The sequence below is a fragment of the Myxine glutinosa genome, chromosome 1 (assembly GCF_964187855.1).
Source record: "Myxine glutinosa chromosome 1, kmMyxGlut1.1, whole genome shotgun sequence".
NCBI lineage: Eukaryota > Metazoa > Chordata > Myxini > Myxiniformes > Myxinidae > Myxine > Myxine glutinosa.
In genome coordinates, this window is record NC_136261.1 from 276,895,072 (window position 1) to 276,917,571 (window position 22,500).

Sequence of the window (22,500 nt, forward strand, 5' to 3'; positions counted from 1 at the left end):
CCTGCTGCAGTGTGTGCAAACCTGGTTAAGAACTACAGGAAACGTCTGATCTCTGTAATTGCAAACAATGGTTTCTGTACCAAATATTAAGTTCTGTTTTTCTGATGTATCAAATACTTATTTCATGCAATAAAATGCAAATTAATTACTTAAAAATCATACAATGTGATTTTCAGGATTTTTGTTTTAGATTCCGTCTTTCACAGTTGAAGTGTACCTATGATAAAAATTACAGACCTTTACGTGCTTTGTAAGTGGGAAAACCTGCAACATCGGCAGTGTATCAAATACTTGTTCTCCCCACTGTATATATATATATATATATATATATATATATATATATATATATATATATATATATATATATATATATATATATATATATATATATATATATATATATATATATACACACACACACACATCAGGGTGGAGCTTATTTTTGAACTTTTGAAATATGATCTTCTTACCCTCTCAATTTGTTCCTATATATGAAATAAAAATTCAGGCAAAATATGAGCACAATTGAACAATATGTAGGGGTAGCTCAATGATGGTAAAGTTTCTGATACCCCAAAGCTGCGGCCGCCCTTTTATTTCACATACTACTGATAATAGATTAATTCTGTTGATAAATTAAGAACCCAATTTTAACTACTAAGTAAATTGACACTCTCTCCTATCATCATACACACAACATGCAATCATTGTGGTAAAATTAATTACTGGGAACACAGATAAAACCTTTAAATTATAAAACTCTGTGCTCCATTAAATAAATAATTACAGTAGTAATATGTACATTGTACATACACAATATCTGTTATAATAAAAGAGTAAAATGTTCGTTGAGCTAGAGTCTGCTAGACAATAAATGCTAAAATGAGATGTAGCGCTGACCTGGGAACGCTTATCACCATAGTATCTAAAAGTAAACACTGTACATAGGTGTATCACAGAACACTATTTGAAAATAAAAACGAAGTTATCACAGGCTTTGCAGAGAATCACAGACACAATGGGTGTATAAACATGGTATAATATTATCACAGATTATAGAAGCATAATCATTGTGGTTCAACTGGTTCATATCTATTATCCAACCAATCATCCGAATCCCATTGTTTTTCTGATAAATTGATAATGAAAATTTTCCATGAATTTATATTCCAGACATGTTCAGACTTGTTTACTGTTTGGACTCAATGGACTGACTATGCTGACTAAGCAACAGCTGCAACACTGTTGCAGCAGTATGTTTGTGTAATTGCTTGAGGCATTGTGCTCACTGCTCAGTTATTAATAGAACTGTTTGAATTTTCTTGATTCTTAATTTCTTAATGCTATGTTCTACTTCTTTCAGATTCATATCTGATTGAAAATGTCATCTGTGGAAAAAGCAACAAGATCTCAAACCAAGTTGTATCTCCTTGGCGACTCTGTGACTGAATTAAGTGGCAGCAAGTTGCCATCATTGCGTATGGCTCTTGGATTCTTCCTACATCACCATCTCGATCTGAAGGAGACCGTAAGACAATCGTCGGATGTTACCATCACGGAAATAGCTAACTTTTGGAAGAAAGCTAGAATCCCGATGAGAGCTCATCAAAACTGCCAAACCAAGCTTGAGCAGACATTTGAAGAATGGCGTCTTCTGAAAAAGAACAAAGCGCGAACGTCACCAACTCAACTCGCGAGAGAGTCGGCTTTTGTTTCCAGGCTTGAAGACCTTTTTGATGTCGCTCATGCTGATGCTCTGACCAATACGTCAGTATTACAAGAAGACAAGGATTTCTTGTTAGCCCAGCGAGAAAAGGGAAGAAGGGGGTCGCTGGCTGGAGTAGATGTAAAGCTTGCTGCGAAGGAGAAAACGGCGTCCAAAAGAGAGGAGGAAATGCTTGCCAGGCGACAGTGAATGGAGCAAATGAAACAGTTAGCAGCTTCTACAGCTGAACTGATTTCATCTGGTTCTGAATCTGAAAACAGCTCAGCAGAAGATAGTGAAAAGATGGAAACTGGGGACAATGCAAGTGAGGGAGCTGCTGGAGGCATCACATTTCAGACACAAAAAAGAAAGAGGGGGCGAAAAACTGTCGTTACTGAAGAACTCGCAGCCGCTCTAGATCGCACAAAAGTGACAGACCGCAAAGCCGTTTTTGTTATAGCAGAAACTGCCAAAAGCTTGGGACAGAACATTGATGAACTTGCTCTAAACAGAGACTCAATTCGCCGACAAAGAGTACAACACCGAGTCCAGAGATCTGCAAATATAAAGGCGGAGTTTCAGGGTAACGTTCCCCTTGTTGTTCACTGGGACGGCAAACTGATCCTTGATCTAATTGGAAAAGAGAAGGTTGATCGCCTGCCAGTATTGGTTTCAGGGAAAGGAGTTTCTCAGCTACTCACAGTTGCCAAGCTTCCATCTGGAACAGGCGAGGCTCAGGCTGCTGCTGTCTTTGGAGCCATTGAAGACTGGGGCATAGCCGACAGCATCCGAGCTATGTGTTTTGACACGACCAGCTCAAACACTGGTCGGATCGCTGGTGCCTGTGTCCTCCTAGAGCAGAAGCTTGAGAAGGAGCTCTTGTCACTAGCTTGCAGGCATCACATTATGGAATTGATAATTGGTGCAGTGTTCCAAGTGTGTATGGGATTGGGAGCCAAATCTTCTCCCGAGGTTCCACTCTTCAAACGCTTCCAGGAATACTGGGGATTCATAGACACGGCCAAGTATGAACCAGGGATTGCAGCTGATGACGTGGCAAGTCTAGTGGAAGACATAAAGCAAGGCACTATCGATTACGCCAACAAGCATCTTGAACAGAGTCAGCCGAGAGATGATTATAAATAATTCTTGGAACTTGTGATTGTCTTTCTCGGTGCTGCTCCTGCCAGAGGAGTGCGATTCATGTCACCCGGAGCAATGCACCACGCCCGCTGGATGTCCAAAGTAATATACTGTCTCAAGATCTGGATGTTCAAGGCTCAATTCAAACTGACTCCTGCAGAAAAGAGAGGATTACGTGATGTGTGTGTATTCACAGTACGTGTCTACCTGACAGCCTGGATCTCTGCACCTCAAGCATCAGGTGCTCCTTACAGTGACCTGCTGCTGCTGAAGTCACTGCTTGAATACTCATCAATCCATCCAGCCATCTCAAAGTCAACATCACGCAAGTTTTCCAATCACGTGTGGTACTTGTCACAGGAACTTGTTAGCTAGGCTTTCTTCGACAGTCGGGTCAGTTCGTCAACCAAGAGACTGATGGTGAGTGCCATGAAGAATGAAGAAGACCAAGATCAGGATCATTCCAAGCGAATCACTGTTGCTCTTGATTCATTCAAGGACAAGAACTTGGAAGATTTCGTCACAGCAAGGTCAATGAAACTTCTGCGAATGATGGAACTTCCAGATGGATTTCTCGCGGTTGATCCGGACTTGTGGGATGACAGAGACGACTACAAGCAGGCTGCAGAAACAGTCAACTCTCGAAAAGTTGTCAATGACTACGCTGAACGTGGAGTGGCACTTATTCAGGAGTACAGTGGGTTGATCACCCACGATGAAACTCAGCTGCAATTCCTGCTGCAAGTTGTCGAGGACCATCGCAGAATGTACCCTGATAGCAGAAAACATACACTGTCCGGGATGCCATGAAAATAATAAATTTGGGGTTTGCTGGACATTGTCAGACTGATACTATGAACTCTGTCAGAAACTGAACAAAGAATTCACTATTAACGTGTTCAAAAATAAATACTGTGTTCAAGTGTGTTGTTTAAAATAAATTAAGATATAGTCTGATATACTCGTAATTCGTTGAATTTTTATAATTTTCATAATCTTTGAGGCCCTTGAGCTACCCCTAAACATAATAATTTAGTGCTCAAACTTTTTATACAGTGGTTCTATATTATATGGAACAGATTAAGGGGGTAAGACTTTCAAAAATAAAAATGTTGTTTTAAAAAAAAATTTAAGCCCCACCCTAATATATATGTATATATATGTATGTATATGTATATATATGTATATGTATGTATATGTATGTATATGTATATATATGTATATATATATATGTATATATGTATATATATATATATGTATATATATATATATACAGTGGAACCTTGACTTACGAGTTTAATTCGTTCTGTGACCGAGCTCGTAACTCAAATTGCTCGTTTCTCAAATCAAATTTCCCCATTAAAATGCATTGAAATGCTATTAATCCGTTCCAGCCCACCAAAAACCACACCAATTTTTTTTTAAATATACAGTATATATAAAAATATCTCGCGCTTTATATTTCACCTGTATGCAGCATACAAGTTGGCAGGATGGCCTGGACTGGAGGTACGCACACTTGACTCTAAAGTCTAAACTGTCCAGCCTGGGTTTGAATCCCGACCCAGCTATAACCTGTCATGGGTGAATCACAGGCAGGGTGATTCATCAATGTGTGTACCGCTAAACTGGGCGCCCCGTTTGCGTCCCATTAGTTGTTGGATGTTAAGGATCTCACCGTGTTTTCCACAAAGAGAAGGCGAGCTATCGCCGGCACTCTGAACAAGTTGTGGCCTGGCATGCTCTTCTCCTCTGCCGTTATATACGTCCTCCTCGGCACCTCGCTCATGTTTTTCGACGATTGCGTGTTTTATATCCAAGCACATCATCCTCTTCTTCTTCTCAGTACCGTGTTTTCCACAAAGAGAAGGCGAGCTATCGCCGGCACTCTGAACAAGTTGTGGCCTGGCATGCTCTTCTCCTCTGCCGTTATATACGTCCTCCTCGGCACCTCGCTCATGTTTTTCGACGATTGCGTGTTTTATATCCAAGCACAAGTTTTATATAAAACACGACGATTGCGTGTTTTATATCCACAAGTTGTGGCCTGGCATGCTCTTCTCCTCTGCCGTTATATACGTCCTCCTCGACACCTCGCTCATGTTTTTCGACGATTGCGTGTTTTATATCCAAGCACATCATCCTCTTCTTCTTCTCAGTACCGTGTTTTCCACAAAGAGAAGGCGAGCTATCGCCGGCACTCTGAACAAGTTGACGGCAGAGATACTGTACTTGCACGGCAAGATAACCACGTGACCAGAACCCACCTGGCGGCGTAAACTCAAAATAACCAACATGCGAAAACAAAAATGCAGCGCTATACGTCAGAGATACTGTACTTGCACGGCAAGATAACCACATGACCGGGTGGCGAAAGCTCGTAACTCAGATCTCGGCTCGCATCTCAAAGCAATAAACCGCCCGAGCGACGGCTCGTATCTCGAAAAACTCGTAAGTTGGGGCACTCGTAAGTCAAGGTTCCACTGTATATATATATATATATATATATATATATGTACACACACACACACACACACACACACACACACACACACACACACACACACACACACACACACACACACACACACAGTGCATTCAGAAAGTATTCAGACCCCTTCACTTTTTACACATTTTGTTATGTTGCAGCCTTATGCTGAAATTGTTTAAGGGTGTAGTACTGGTGAAAAATTGAGAAAACTACATAGGTACCTTTGAGAGGCCTTTACACAAAAACAAAGTCAAGTTAATATCTAATTTTCAGTTTTTCTTGAAAGATATAATCTTGGCTTTAACTCAGACCAGTTTCAACGCTTCTTTGTCATATTACATGCATATAATTTGCATAAATTAGACCGTCAATAAAAAAACAAGGAAAAACAAAGAACACATTTCTACTTCTATCTTCTATGTCACCTATCATTCTTTTCACACAAAACTTGGTACATGTATTATACATGTGTTACTCTACTACCTGATGAGAGGATTTTGTGAAATTATGTCAAATGTTCACTAATTAGCTAATTATGCCAATTACCAGATAAAACTTGGTTGTCCTTCAATAAATCCACAATGGCTACTCCTATAAACAAAAGCCTTCATCATTTTAAAGGAAGTGATATTCTGAATATCCTGTCCAAATTTCAGCCCAAAAGAATGATGCAAATTTAAAGTTATAACAAATTTCATGCAAAATATTATATTTCTTGTAAATTGCATGTAAAGATAACAATAATTAGGGGTACTTCTATGACCTCTAATAGCATGGTTCTTGTTTATAAGACTATAAGGAAACTGTTCAGCTAAAAAAAACAAAAAAAAAACAGCTGTTCACCAGTACTACACCCTTAAATTCATTTTTTCCCTCATCAATCTACACTCAATACCCCATAATGAGAAAGAGAAAACAGGATTTTAGAAAGTTTTGCAAATTTATTAAAAAGAAAAAACTGAAATATCACATTGACGTAAGTATTCATACCTTTTGCTATGACACTTGAAATTTAGCTCGCATGCCTCCCATTTCTCTTGATGATCTTTGAGATGTTTCTACACCTTGATTGGAGTCCACCTGTGGTAAATTCAATTGATTGGACATAATTTGGAAAGGCACACACCTGCCTATATAAGGTATCACAGCTGACAATGCATATCAGAGCAAAAACCAAGCTATGAGGTCGTATGAACTGCCTGCAGAGCTCAGAGACAGGATTGTGTCGAGGCACAGATCTGGGGAAGCCTACAAAAAAAAATTCTGCTGCATTGAAGGTTCCCAAGAGCACAGTGGCCTCCATAATTCTTAAATGGAAGAAGTTTGGAACAACCAGGACTCTTCCTAGAGCTGGCCGCCCGACAAAACTGAGCAATCTGTGGAGAAGGGCCTTGGTAAGAGAGGTGACCAAGAACCTGATGGTCACTCTGGCTGTGCTCCAGAGATCCTGTGTGAAGATGGGAGAAACTTCCAGAAGGACAACCATCACTGCAACACTCCACCGATCTGGGCTTTATGGCAGAGTGGCCAGACGGAAGCCGAACAGTTCAATCTTGGTTTCATCAGACCACAGAATCTTGTTTCTCACAGTCTGAGAGTCCTTTAGGTTCTTTTTTGCAAACTCCAAGCGGGCTTTCATACATCTTTCACTGAGGAGAGGCTTCCGTCTGGCCACTCTGGTCGTTGGTCCGATATATATATATATATATATATATTGTTACGGTTTTTAGAACCTTCACTTTGTAAATTTTAGTAAATGTTCCCTTATAAATGATCCCCTGTAAATATCCCCATTAATTGGCTAATATTAAAGATCGCTCCCTAGTTAGTCCATCTACAACACGTAGAGCACCATAGGACCTCTGTAGTTATCTCTTTATTATGTGTTTTAGTTAAGGATCTGTTCCCAATAGTTGAATCTGCGTTGCATCAATCAAATAAGATAGGCCCTTTCAATTATCCCTAATCATCTCCCTCTCTTCAAAGTGCAGTAGCGGTAGGGCAGCGTTCGCTGCCCCTTGTCTTGGTTTGATTACTGGCCCCAAGCCGCCATTACGCACGCGGTAATCTGGAGGAAAAAAGGGGGAGGAGAGGGTTCGAGCGCCAGGAACGAGGCGTGGCCTGTCAGTCTCCTCAAGAGGTGGAGCCAGCGAGCCCTCACCGGCCAACCAGGGCCGAGGTGCGCTGACCGGTAGGCGTGTCCTAGGAACCGGCGGCTGGATACAAGAACGCCCAATAAAAGCGGCTGCGAGGGACTGCGTCAGGAGATGAGTGCATCAGCAGAGATGAGTGCGAAGGTCCGAGCTACGAAGTACCAGATGAGCATACGGCTGAATCGCAAGGCAGGAGAGTGGGTCCGTTGACGACGACAATACCGCAGTATATACGCATTGTCCGACAGCGTGAAACCATACGTGCAGCTGCCGCCGGGTTTCGCCTAAAGCCCGGAGCGTGGACTGGAGCGGACCTCGACGCTGTGCATCTGCCCGGACCTTCCTGCCCTGCCATCTGCTTGGACCTTCTCCCCCTTCCAGCCATTCCTTCCTGCCATTCCCTATTCGTGCAAGTCTGTTTGTTCTGTGGGGCGTATGGTAATATAAGACTGTTTAAGGCTGCCCTGTGTATCTGCTTCTTCCTCTCCTTGTAAATGCCCTTCTTTCATTTCCTCTTCGGGTTTCGTGTACATAATTAATAAATATCTGTTCTTCCTTTACTTTGGTTTCTTCTTTCCCCGATCGCTTTAGTCCCTTCCCAATTGAGTACCTGTGGCACGATTCGGCCAACGCTCGGAGTCGGGTTTAGTCCTTTGTTAATGGCCCGAGTCGCAGCCTGCTTCGCTCGGCGCATCCATTCACGCTGCGGCCCGGGTGGGAGTATCTCCTCGCTTACGGCCGGTGGTGGTAATTAGGTAGTAGGACGGATTGGGCTTACAACCCTACTCACCACCGACCGGAAATGACGTCATACTTCCAGGACCGGCGGACGGTCCAGCTTAACAGGACAAGGGGATTAACCCCCCCTTGCTAACGGGAGTGCCGTCCCCCGGGATCCGTAACTATATATATATATATATATATATATATATATATATATATATATATATATATATATATATATATATATATTTCAACTGGCCGCCCGACTGAGGCAGATACATACATACATACATACATACATGTATATCGGATTCTAACGATTTACATTATGGGAGGATTAGAACGAGTAAAGCAACAGGGCAAGTGAACGAGTTCGAGAAAATATTGATATTTTAATTTATTTGCTCTGAAAACTTCATTTGATTGGGGCCAGTTAATAAACTGGCCCCAATCAGAAATCAACAAGTTCGACAGACATTAAAACAAAACTCCTTACCATCCACAAAATGTTTTACAAAAACCATTACATCCCGAGAATGTACCTGCCGAGACAGGAGGGAGGGAGCGGCCTTATGGAACTCAACCACAACCAGGTACACCGAACGACGAGTGTCGGACTAGCTGAGTATGTGAAATGCTCAACAGACTATCAGATGCAATTTTAAAACAAACATGAACACAACAAACCTGAAAAAGTATCCCGAACTCACCTTGCAAATAATTTCCAAAAACAGGTGCAAATGGAAGATGCCGCCCAGGAAAATGAAACGGCAACAAATACAGCCCCATCAATTGCAAAAAAAGACAATAAATATTGAAAAAGAAATACAAAGAAATATACACAAACAACTGGGAGAATGACAAAAGAGGAGGCAAAAACAAAAAAAGAATTGGACAGAGCAAGGATAGACAAAGAAGGCTCATTGGAATGGCTAAGATGAGGTCAGCTCAACTGGGACAGCAAACGCATCATAATCAATGCCCAAGATCAAGGACTACACCAATGGATTTTAAAAGATGGTGGGACTGAGGCAGATGGACACGTGTTGATTCTGCAAGACAGAAACAGAAAGTACTAGTCACTTGCTCTTGGGATGCAAAAAACTATTATTAAAACAACTTTACACACAACAGCACAACAAAGAATGCAAAGTGATTCATTTGCATATCTGTAAAAAATTAAACATCCCAGTACCAGAAAACTCATGGAAACACGAACCAAGGGAAATCATTGAAAATGAGGACGTCATGCTCAGGTATGATCTGATTATCTCACCGAGTGCGAACATTGAAAACGAAGCATTGCGTCCAGACATTGTACTCAGGAACAAGGAGTAAAAGACAGCATTGATGATTGAGATATCCGTCCTCACTCTCTCCCGCCGCCCTCGCTCTCTCCCGCCGCCCTCGCTCTCTCCCGCCGCCCTCGCTCTCTCCCGCCGCCCTCGCTCTCTCCCGCCGCCCTCGCTCTCTCCCGCCGCCCTCGCTCTCTCCCGCCGCCCTCGCTCTCTCCCGCCGCCCTCGCTCTCTCCCGCCGCCCTCGCTCTCTCCCGCCGCCCTCGCTCTCTCCCGCCGGCCTCGCTCTCTCCCGCCTCCCTCGCTCTCTCCCGCCGCCCTCGCTCTCTCCCGCCGCCCTCGCTCTCTCCCGCCGCCCTCGCTCTCTCCCGCCGCCCTCGCTCTCTCCCGCCGCCCTCGCTCTCTCCCGCCGCCCTCGCTCTCTCCCGCCGCCCTCGCTCTCTCCCGCCGCCCTCGCTCTCTCCCGCCGCCCTCGCTCTCTCCCGCCGCCCTCGCTCTCTCCCGCCGCCCTCGCTCTCTCCCGCCGCCCTCGCTCTCTCCCGCCGCCCTCGCTCTCTCCCGCCGCCCTCGCTCTCTCCCGCCGGCCTCGCTCTCTCCCGCCGCCCTCGCTCTCTCCCGCCTCCCTCGCTCTCTCCCGCCGCCCTCGCTCTCTCCCGCCGCCCTCGCTCTCTCCCGCCGCCCTCGCTCTCTCCCGCCGCCCTCGCTCTCTCCCGCCGCCCTCGCTCTCTCCCGCCGCCCTCGCTCTCTCCCGCCGCCCTCGCTCTCTCCCGCCGCCCTCGCTCTCTCCCGCCGCCCTCGCTCTCTCCCGCCGCCCTCGCTCTCTCCCGCCGCCCTCGCTCTCTCCCGCCGCTCTCGCTCTCTCCCGCCGCCCTCGCTCTCTCCCGCCGCCCTCGCTCTCTCCCGCCGCCCTCGCTCTCTCCCGCCGCCCTCGCTCTCTCCCGCCGCCCTCGCTCTCTCCCGCCGCCCTCGCTCTCTCCCGCCGCCCTCGCTCTCTCCCGCCGCCCTCGCTCTCTCCCGCCGCCCTCGCTCTCTCCCGCCGCCCTCGCTCTCTCCCGCCGCCCTCGCTCTCTCCCGCCGCCCTCGCTCTCTCCCGCCGCCCTCGCTCTCTCCCGCCGCCCTCGCTCTCTCCCGCCGCCCTCGCTCTCTCCCGCCGCCCTCGCCCTCTCCCGCCGCCCTCGCCCTCTCCCGCCGTCCTCGCCCTCTCCCGCCGCCCTCGCCCTCTCCCGCCGCCCTCGCTCTCTCCCGCCGCCCTCGCTCTCTCCCGCCGCCCTCGCTCTCTCCCGCCGCCCTCGCTCTCTCCCGCCGCCCTCGCTCTCTCCCGCCGCCCTCGCTCTCTCCCGCCGCCCTCGCTCTCTCCCGCCGCCCTCGCTCTCTCCCGCCGCCCTCGCTCTCTCCCGCCGCCCTCGCTCTCTCCCGCCGCCCTCGCTCTCTCCCGCCGCCCTCGCTCTCTCCCGCCGTCCTCGCTCTCTCCCGCCGTCCTCGCTCTCTCCCGCCGTCCTCGCTCTCTCCCGCAGTCCTCGCTCTCTCCCGCAGTCCTCGCTCTCTCCCGCAGTCCTCGCTCTCTCCCGCAGTCCTCGCTCTCTCCCGCAGTCCTCGCTCTCCCCATCCCCCCCACCCCCCCTTTCTTTCTCCTCCCTCAGTGTTCCTGTCGGCGAAGCAACGGGTGAAATTTGCTTGTACACAATAAATATGGCATATAACTTGAAGGTATATTTGTCCCCAGTCGCACCGCGAAGCGAAAGGGGGACTATGGTTTTCCCCTCCGTCCGTGTGTGCGTCCGTCCGTCCCTCCCTCTGTGCGTGCGGACGGAGGACGCAACTCACATCACTTCACCGACGGAGGACCTAGGCGTAACGCTTGTTTAAATTTATTTTGAGGAACAGAAAAAGCACAGCCAACCAAGATTGGGCCAAGTGTATTACTCAACCAGTTTTGTAAAATACCTTAAAGAGCAGGCCTTGCCCACAGGCAGTTTCATTTGGACCCACAATCTGGGTCCTGTTTCAATCTGTTTAATTTGGAGCTTGCTGTTTGTTTTAAAATTGGTAGAGTCCTAATTGGCACAAGTTCTTTATTTCCTCTGCTTTTTGCATTTGTTCTTTGAATGAGGCTAATCCCTTTGGCAGCCTGTGCGTGAACTCAAGCTTGCTTTGCATCACTTTCCTGGGGTTTCTTTTCACTCTGCTGTTTTGGTTTATATTAATTGTTTTGGCGGGTTGGTCTTTAGTTTTACGTTTTCATTCCCTTCACTGATGTTGAAGTCGCTTTTTTACTAATTCTGCTTTTCAGAAAATTTAACCATTTGTACCACACAGATCATTCTTGAAAGCATTATCCCCTATGTGAACATTGATCATGATTTGGCAAACAAAGGGGTTTATTTCCAGCTTTCTGTTCCTATTTTTTTCCTTGCAGCTGAAAACATCGGAATTGCCTGTGGACAGTCATCACAAACAGGTGGCTGCAAGACTAGTGTTTGAAGAAGGTAAGGTTTTTGGCTGTGAATTAAAATGAATGATCGTTTTAAGGCCATTTTCCCCGCTAGAGCGGGGGTTAGCCTTGCGGGCCCCGTGACAATCATGGTTCCCTGTTTGAGGCAATATTTTTTTTATGGCCGGATGCCCTTCCTGACGCCAACCCTTGGTCATGCTCTTACGATGCGCAGGGATACAGTGTACCTATTCTAAATCGGGGTACACACCGTGATCATTCATCCCAGCAAGCTTGTACTCAATTTGCCGACCTCGGAAGGATGACAGGCTGAGTCAACCCCCCTGGCGTTAATTCAGCAATCGACCGGGATTCGAACCCAGGATCCTAGGATCCCAAGCCGGCACCCTAACCGCTAAGCCAACACCAGGCAGTGAATTAAGAATACTTTATTTCTCTCATTGCATTCACTGTGAAGAATCCGTCATCATGGGTGGGTTAATACCCTCCCCAGAATTGGTGTATTTTAATAAAATCTGCAATACCCACTCCCGTCGGAAGTGGCGCTCTGCCAAACACACTTACATGGAGAGAATTGTGGTCCTCTCCCCACCCTGAACCACCGGAACTATGGAATTTTTTTTATTACTCTAGAAACCCTCTCGTGTACACCCCGAGTACAATCACCAGTTTGTCATTCTGTCCAGCAATACAGAAGTTCATATAAGTCAAGCAAACAAATAAACATACAGCCACTCCGTGAGTTATAGCATGTTGATGACATCTCGTGAAACCCATCCAATTTTGTTCCCCTGCACTGTTCCATCCAAGTCATTGGAGTTTTACTCTTTTGAGGTCTTCTTTGGGGCATATGCCTCAAAACCCATATGGCTGTGCATCAGAAAGGAAGGATTTCATGGAAGTGGAGCTTTTTCGTCTTGGAAAAGTAACGTATTATGAAAGCTAGAAAGTGATTGTTCTTTTGGTTAATTGTGCATCAATAATAACCTTCTCTTGGAGCAGAGCTGTGTTAATGTCAAATGTTTTTTAGACTGTCGAGGCATAAAATGTTTTTGTGTGAGATTCTTAACTTCCCTTGTCTTCTGAGCCCTGGTAGTGATTTCTCAATACTGTTGGAGGAGAAGTGGATGGAGTAGGGAGGATGCCAAATTGTTGTGGATGGAGTGGGATACCAGAATTAGTTATTTTTGTTTGCCTTGTGTTATCAAGACTATTAATATGTGCATTCCATCTTGTGCTGTGAGTTACCATTTAATTTTGCAGTTTGTCAAACATTTAATGACCATAAACATCCAAATCCTATTTGAATTATTTTACAACCAGTTAGAGTTGTCGTATCCTGAAGTCAAGGTTTTCAGAAAAGGAGCGACATAAATCGTTAATAGATGTGTTACGGATTCCGGATTTATGTGAATTACTATTCAGGTCATTGCTTATTAATGTTTATTCTATTAAAGGTTGTTGTGGTTAAATGGTTAGAAGCGCTCCTGGTAAGAACGAGACCGGAAACGGGATCGTGAACCGGAAGAAAGAAGAAAAAAGACGAGGTCGGGAGAGAAGCGGCCATCTTGATCCTCGACCAGCTCCGACGCGAGCCGAGTCGATCTTTACCTGCTTTGGAACGCTGAGTTTGAAAAGCCCGTCTGGCGAGAGGAGTTACCTGCGCGGGGTGATTGCCTGTTCCGTGTTAGGTTGCCGTGGGTTCCTGGAAGGAACCAAGCGTCCGGCACTGTTCGCCTCGATGCCTCCGAGGGCGTGTACGGGTCGCACCTTGGGCCTCGCGCGCTTTGCGAGCCGTTCACAGCCCAGAGGCCACAATCACCGGCTCCGACCCCGGTGGCGTCCCGAGGAGGTGTCCGCTGCAGCAGCCGTTCCCGGTACGGGACGTGCACGTTTGGAACACGTCAGCCAGGGGTCCGTTCAACCGCCCGTGTGCGAAGAAGTCGACCTTCACCTTGGTCTGGAGGGGCCCAGAGACATTGTGAGGGACAGTGACCATTGAGGGTGCAGTGAGTGGGGTCAAGGGGGGAAATATATGAGATGGCTATCTTAGTAATATTGTTGATTGTTGTTGATTGTTGTTGATTGATTGGGAATATATTATTGATTAATCCGGATTCTTGGTGTGGGGTTTCTTATTGACTGGAATTCTTATTGATTGCGTTACGAAAGCGTATAAATCATATATCTTTCTGGCGGGGTTCCTCTCATGGTCCGGGGGTCACCGAGACCAGGTAGTCACCGGGAGACCACGTAACAGAATTGGGGGCTCGTCCAATTGAATTCCGGGATATAAAATTGTATAAAATAAAAAAATAATATTTTTATTAATTGAAATTAATTAATTAATTATTAATTGGTAAATTTTTGGGAAATTGTGGTAAAGTCTTGGGTGAAGGTTAACAGGTGTTAACGATAGTCACCATGGCGTTTGTGGCACAGAACTTTGCGGTAACCCCGAGTGAGGCGGCCATCTTCCGAGCGTTACTAAAATCGGACCTCTTGAAATTGGCCAAACATTTTAACTTGGAGGTCCGAACTAATTTGAGGAAGGCAGAGTTGTAGACCGCGGTGATACAATCTATGGTGGGATTAGGAACATGGGACGAGTTAGCCTGGGATTGGCTACCCGAAGAACCAGAAGACGTTGAGCTCCGGAAACTGGAGTTGCAATTACGGAGCCAGGAACGGATCAAAGAAGAAGAAAGGAAAGCAGAAAAGGAAAGAGCAGAAGAAGAAAGGAAAGCAGAAGAGAGGAGAGAAGAGAAACAAGCAGAAGAAAGGAGAGGGGAACGAGAACTCCAGGAAAGGTTAGAAGGGAGAAAAGCAGAGGAGAGGAGAGCTGCAAGGGAACTCGAAGCAGAGGAGAGAAAAGCCGAAAGGGAATTAAAGGAACGTGACATGGCGCTTCAACAAGAAATTAAATTCAAGGAGCTGGAGTTAATGAGAGAACGGGGAGAGGTACCACCCTTGCTGACTGGGCCGACACCTAGCCAGAACACCTGGGATGTGGGCAGACATGTGAGGCTGGTTCCACCCTTCAGTGAAAAGGAAGTCGCTAAATTTTTTCCACACTTTGAGAAAGTGGCTCGACAGTTAAACTGGCCGGAGGAGGCCTGGACCATACTAGTGCAAAGTGTGCTGGTGGGTAAAGCTCAAGATATTTATTCGGCGCTACCAATGGACCAATGTGCAGATTATGAGGTATTGAAGAAGCACATTCTCAAAGCCTATGAGTTGGTTCCTGAAGCTTACCGGCAAAAATTCAGGAATGCCAGGAAGAGGGAGAGTGAGACCCATGTGGAGTTTGCCAGAGTGAAAGAAAACATGTTTGATCGGTGGTGTGAGTCAAAAGGAGTCGGGAAAGACTTCGAAGCATTGCGTGCCTTGATCCTGGTGGAGGAATTTCAACAGTGTGTCCACGAGGACATCAAAGTGTACCTGCAGGAAAAGAATACCAAAGTTGTGGGACGCAGCCACCATGGCAGATGATTATGCCTTAATACACCGGATAGGGGTCCACAAACCTAACTCCTCGCCTAGACTTCAGCAGGGGAGTTATGGAACACCCGGTGCGGAGAACGACAATACATGGCGGTGGCTTCGAGAGGATTATGGGGACAACTCTGATACCCCAACTGTTCGAAATCAGGGGGCTACGGGCCCAAGACAAACTTATTTCCCGGGGGGCCCGAGGCAGACCACGAGTTTTTCCTCCGGGCCTACTTGCGCCTTTTGCAAAAAACCTGGACACTTGATGTCCAGTTGTTACCTCATGAAAAGGGACAACCCAGAGCGGAGTCCGACTAGTACAACTCCGAATGCGATGGCAAACGTAAGAAATCGCCCACAGAAGAGTTACCAACCATTTATTTATGAGGGGTTTGTCTCACTAGAGGGAGACTTGACTAACCCAAGACCTGTTAGGGTATTGAGGGACACAGGAGCCTATCAATCCTTAATGCTTGAAGGCATTTTGCCATTGTCAAAGAGTACAGCAACTGGTGATAGTGTTCGGTTACAAGGGATCGGTGGCTGTGTTAGTGCCCCACTTCATGTCATCCATTTGGAATCCGATTTGGTGTCAGGACCGGTCACCGTCGGTTTACAAGCCACGCTTCCTGTAGAGGGAGTATCTGTGGTTATCGGGAATGATTTGGCCGGGGGTCAAGTTTATGGTAACCCGAGGGTTGGTAAAGAGCCCAGCAGGGAAAATAACACCACACCAGCTCGGGAGGGCGACGAAAGTCCCAAGTTATTTGTAGGGGGACTGAACTTCAAAACAGAGGAAGAAGTTCTGACCTCTGTCTTCAACAGATATGGGCCGCTGGTGGACGTGCGGTTGGTAAAAGACAGGGAAACGCAACAGTCAAGAGGGTTCGGCTTTGTCACGTTTGCAAGCACAAAAGACGCCAGAGAGGCAGAGAAGAATTGGAATGGTAAGGATTTGGAGGGTCGGACCATAACAGTAGGGAAGGCATTTCGTAGGCGTTGAGAGGTCTACAGAAGAGGACAACTAGGCGGTAGTTTTGGTGTTGGCAGCAGCCGATATTACGATGGAGGCTCCCAGAGTTACGGCATCCCCCGAAAGAATGATTGTCAGAGCACTGGCCGAGACGGAGACCGCCAGTCAGGTGACTACTGGGTCAAGTGGTCCCACCGTAACTGTTAGGAGTCCGGAGAAGTTGAAGCACTATATACGGCGGAGCCGCCGAGCCTGGGCTCCTACACGGGCTAACCGTGAACGCCACGTTCTTAAAGGCGTCCAGGTAGTGAACTTTCCTGCACGGACTAACCGTGAACTCCACATTCCTTAAGGCGTCCATGTAGTGTATACTCAGCTTGGCCTCCCGAAAAAGTGCTATCGAGTTGTTTAACTTTGGGGTTTTGGTCACCACCCCTTAACCGGCATTCAAGAGAAACTAGAAGTGTTGACGCTTGGTCCAGAGTGAATTACCTTTGGAATCTCTGGGGGTTTTGTGAAATTTTGTTGCTTTGTTTTTTGAGATGTGATAATTGTGCCCGGGGGAACTGATGATTTGGGGTGTGAGTTATCTTGTTTGGTTATCAAAGTTGGCCTGCAAAGAAAGTTTTCGCTGGGTTCAAACTTTCTTTCTTGAAGGGGGGGGGGGGGGGGTGTGTGTTACGGATTCCGGATTTATGTGAATTACTATTCTTGTCATTGCTTATTAATGTTTATTCTATTAAAGGTTGTTGTGGTTAAATGGTTAGAAGCGCTCCTGGTAAGAACGAGACCGGAAACAGGATCGTGAACCGGAAGAAAGAAGAAAAAAGACAAGGTCGGGAGAGAAGCGGCCATCTTGATCCTCGACCAGCTCCGACGCGAGCCGAGTCGATCTTTACCTGCTTTGGAACGCTGAGTTTGAAAAGCCCGTCTGGCGAGAGGAGTTACCTGCGCGGGGTGATTGCCTGTTACGTGTCAGGTTGCCGTGGGTTCCTGGAAGGAACCAAGCGTCCGGCACTGTTCGCCTCGACGCCTCCGAGGGCGTGTACGGGTCGCACCTTGGGCCTCGCGCGCTTTGCGTGCCGTTCACAGCCCAGAGGCCGCGATCACGGGCTCCGACCCCGGTGGCGTCCCGAGGAGGTGTCCGCTGCAGCAGCAGTTCCCGGTACAGGACGTGCACGTTTGGAGCACGTCAGCCAGGGGTCCGTTCAACCGCCCGTGTGCGGAGAAGTCGACCTTCACCTTGGTCTGGAGGGGCCCAGAGACATTGTGAGGGACAGTGACCATTGAGGGTGCAGTGAGTGGGGTCAAGGGGGGAAATATATGAGACGGGCATCTTAGTAATATTGTTGATTGTTGTTGATTGATTGGGAATATATTATTGATTAATCCGGATCCTTGGTGTGGGGTTTCTTATTGACTGGAATTCATATTGATTGCGTTACGAAAGCGTATAAATCATATATCTTTCTGGCGGCGGGGTTCCTCTCACGGTCCGGGGGTCACCGAGACCAGGTAGTCACCGGGAGGACCACGTAACAGATGCTACAAATTTATGATTTATCCGCCCCTCAGTTCCTTAACTGTCGGTCCCAAGACTTGGTGGCACAAGGGTAACAGGGTCTGCTCTATATCTGCAAGGTTGGTGGTTTGATTCTGACCCCGGCTGAGTCATAAACATTTTAAATATCGTCCATGCTGTTTCCTCTCAACCGACATTCACCATTTTAAGGATTCGAGCACAGAAAACGCCATTCGTTGTCGTCCATGGGGACAGATATTCCTCTTTTATTACACTGCTGCGTGTGGAGAGAAGTGACGTAAAAATATGGTGTCACTGATATCCAGAGTGTTCTGGTAAGTGGTCACTTCCTCCAAGCTCAGTAGTTGTGCATAGCTGAAGTAGCCTTGTTTTGTTGTCTCATGTATCTGTCTGCATACGTGTATGTGATTTGTGTTGTAGCTCCGCTATGAGCCTTAGACTCTGTAAATGTCATAAATTATGGCCGATTGGCAATGTCGTCAGGTGCAAGTTCAGCCAGCATAATATTGCTGATTAATGGTTTAAAGACCACCATTACACACAATGGAACAAGCTATCATATGGGGGATGGAACTACAATCATGCGTCTCAATGAGATTGCACCATAGTGTCAAAGTGACATTGCACCATCTCAGCGCACGCCTCAGGATGTTTTGATCCCAGGTTGAAATATAATTATTGTCAAATTATCATTCGCGTATCTGTTGGGCAGTGTACGAGTGCAGCGGAAGCATAACGCTGGTAGGCCGAAGGTTTAATACAAAATGTACTGTATGGTGGTCCTTATTTTTGAAGTTTATATTTTCACCACTCACCACTCATTTTGGTCCAATATACAAATACAAAATTTGTACCAAATTTTATCTACGTATATTGATTAGCATTTTGGGATTTGCTCAATTAAGTTGAAGTTTTATGTTGTGACTCGTTATATCTTCATACTAGCAAAAGTAACCGTCCCCAGTGAAGGGAAAGCTTTAAGTTAACCTATCAATTTAAACAATATTTAATGGACTTTAAACAATATTTAATGGACTTTAAACAATATTTAATAGACTTTAAACAATATTTAATGGACTTTAAAAATGTCAATTGTGTTGCACTCTTGGTTCCACTCAGAGACAAAGCTACTTGTGACGCCCACCGCAAAATGGTGGTGCAACATCGGACTGCAAAGGTTGGATTTGTCCAAAAAGACGGCAAAATATCCTGCTTGTGAAATAGAATTTGGCATCTACATTAATCATGCCTTTCCCTCCACCTCGCCTCTCCCATCATTTAATGTACATAAAATAAAATATTTCATTTAATAAAATACACTAATATTTTATTAAAATACACCAAAAAGTTAATGCTGAGTTTTTCATTTGCAGCACAGTAAGCCGCCGCCGTAAACGGGAGACAGACGAACGTACAGGCAGACACCACTGTTCACAATATACAGACGGCATTTAATATGGAATATTTTTTTTGTTGGGGGTGAACCTACTTTTCAAGTTGACTTGGAACCAAAAGTTCATTGGAATTATGTTGAAATTATTCCAGATTTTGTTAATGTGACCTTCAAAAGAAACAAAAACGACATTTGACATTTCGAAGCAAATAAATTGATCCTTGAAAGTGATGTAAACTGATATCGAACTCAATTCATGGACAGTACTGTGTTAAACTTCTGTACGTTTTCCAGAAGTATCTCTTTATTTTGCACATTAGTCAAAATTCTTTTTAACAAAAACAAAAGTTAAATTACGACTGGGATTACGGACAGTAAAATTACAGTTCAGTACTTCGTGTGACCCCCACGAGCATTCGGGAGAGCACGTACACGTTGAGGCATGGTGTTCACGAGATTTGACAAGGTTTGGACAGGAATCGCTTGCAATGCAGTGACAATAGTCTGCTGCAATTCACGCACAGAGGTCGGCTGCTGGTCCAAGTGGTCGATTTGACGCGTTAATTCTGCCCACAAGTTCTCTATCGGATTCATATCCGGGGACATGGCAGGCCACTCCATGTGCTCTACGCGGTCAGCAAGAAAGTGTTGGATCATGCAAGCATGATGAGACCGTGCATTGTCATCTTGGAAGACAAAGTTTCCTCGAAAGGCTGCACGAGCAAATGGAAGCAATGTTTCTTCCAGAATGGCCGTGTACTTGAACTGGTTCAGGTTTCCATTCAGAACAACCAGGTCAGTTTTGCCCCCTGCATGAAAAGCAGCCCAAACGGTCACCCCACCACCTCCAGCTTGGACTCTTGACACTATACAATCTTCGTTGTAGGCTTCATGCACTTGTCTGCGCACTCGGACATGGCCATCTTGGCGATAGACCAGAAATCAAGACTCGTCACTGAAGATCACGTGATTCCAGTGTCCTGGCTGCCATTGACGGTGCTCTCTGGCCCACTGCAATCGGTGCTGGCGGTCTTGTCTTGTCAGGCATGGCTTTCTCAGGGGACGCCTGGCACGATAGCCTGTTTGAACCAGTCGTTGGTTGACTGGCCTTCTGTATACAGGCACATTTGTCAGTTGCTGCCACTCAGCCCTAAGCCGATTAGCTGACTTGGTACGGCCATTGCGGACTAACCGGTGCAGCTGGCGATCATCCCTCCTTGTGGTTCTGCGGGGACGTCCTGGCCTCGATATTGGAGTGGGGACACCCCTCTGAGCATTTCGTTTCAGGATCTTTGACACCTGACCTTGAGTGATGCCATGCTGCCGAGCAATAGCACGCTGTTTCATGCCGGAATTTCGTAAAGCCACCACTCAATGACAAACAGCATTGTCGAGTTGACGGACCATCTACAGAGGAAGCGGCAATACCTTTTGTAGACGTGCAGCAGTTGTTTTCCACTAATACAGAATGCAACAACCCTTATATACCCGATTGTGAAGCCAATCGTCAAATGTACCTGTCCGTACATTTTGTCACGCCACCTGTGATATGATCGTGTTATTGACTTCTTGCTGCGACAGACAATCAGTGACATGGTTCTTTTAAGAAAGAAATCAACGAAGCGTAAAAGAAACTCACCAGATTGATATACTGAGTTCAGAAAGGAAACCCAAGTAAAGAAAAAAAAAAATTCCATATTAAATGCCAAGTCTGTATATGGATGACTTCCCTTCCAAGGAATTTCAACACAGAAAGAGACCATTAAGGCCATCATGCCCGTACAATGGTTGCCAACCTATGACATTTTTGGTATGGAGTCATAGCTCGTGGAAGAGCTAGAACACTATAAATGGATCAGGACACAACAGGACAGAAGACAGTAGTCTGAGGATGGAGGGGGGGAAGGGGGGGGGGGACGAACAGTGGGAGTTGAAGGGCCAAAATAGAGGGAGAATTGGACGAACAATAGTCCAGGGAGGAATGGGGATGGACAGAATACAGAAGGAAACTTCTTCCCCCCCCCCCCCCCCCCATTTCCCACCCCACCTCCCTCAAATCCTTTCCCCATCCTCTTATTTACTTTCTCTCCCCCCCCCCCCCCCCCTCTTCCTCACCTCTTTTCCCTTCTCTCTCTCTCTCTCCCGCCATTCTCCCCTCTCTCCTCCACCCCTCTTCTCAGTTTCCTCACCCTCCCCTACCCCTTCCGTAGACCGCCTAAGAGCCCAATTTATTTTATTTATTTATTTTCTTTTCTTTTATTATCGTGAACAAGCTTTGGTACATCTTGGGCGATGAAGGTTGTGGTCAAGTTTCATCGGAATTGCGTGTAGTTTCTGAGAAGAAAGCAAATACCAATTTTGAAGAGGAACACCCCTCCCCCGCAGACCACCATAGACCCCAATTTTTTTTATTTCTTTATTTTAATGCCATGAACAAACCTGAGTTGTGACATACCAAATATAATTTAAGCCAAGTTTGGGCATAATACCATCAGCAGTTTTGGAGAAGAAGTTGCAAGTGTCTAATTTGCACAAGTGTTCAACTCCCTGTGTCAATACTTTGTAGAAGTGCCTTTGGCAGTGATTACAGCTTTGAGTGTTCTTGGGTATATCTGTATCAGCTTTGCCCATCTCGTTTTGGGGAGTTTCTTCCATTCTTCCTTGCAGATTTGCTTAAGCTCTGTCACGTTGGTTGGGGAGCATCGGTGAATAGCCATCTTTAAGTCTTTCCACAGATTCTCAATGGGATTCAACTCTGGGCTTTGGCTGAACCACTGGAGGACTTTCACGTTCTTGTTCTGAAGCCATTCCAGTGTTGCTTTGGCTGTACGCTTGGGGTAATCCTCTTGTGGAAACGTACAATCTTCGCCGCAGTCTAAGGTCTTTTGCACTCTGAAGCAGGTTTTCTTCAAGGATTTGCCTGTATTTGGCTTCATTCATTGTTCCCTCTATCCTTACAAGTCTCCCAGTCCCTGCCATTGAAAAGCATCCACATAGCATTTTACTGCCTCCACCATGCTTCACGGTAGGGGGGTAATGTTTGATGGGTGATGAGCTGTGCTCGTTTTCTGCCAGACGTAGCATTTTGCATTCAGGCCAAAGAGTTCAATTTTTGTCTCATCAGACCACAGAATCT

The 22,500-nt window shown here is 46.3% G+C and overlaps 1 protein-coding gene and 1 long non-coding RNA gene across 3 annotated transcripts in view; one reads left to right on the forward strand and one right to left on the reverse strand.

Moving 5' to 3' along the window:
* The window catches only part of LOC137419423 (uncharacterized), an 18,444-nt gene extending 12,025 nt beyond the window's left edge, over positions 1–6,419 (reverse strand). Inside the window, exon 1 of the long non-coding RNA XR_013620956.1 lies at positions 6,330–6,419. This is a non-coding gene — a long non-coding RNA (uncharacterized LOC137419423). The remainder of the gene's footprint in view (positions 1–6,329) is intronic.
* Positions 1–22,500, forward strand: part of WDR43 (WD repeat domain 43) — a 118,459-nt gene that overhangs the window by 86,008 nt on the left and 9,951 nt on the right. For both annotated transcript variants that reach the window (XM_068132612.2, XM_068132621.2), the window contains one exon: positions 11,928–11,997. In XM_068132612.2, coding sequence (XP_067988713.2) covers positions 11,928–11,997 — 70 coding nt within the window. The remainder of the gene's footprint in view (positions 1–11,927; positions 11,998–22,500) is intronic.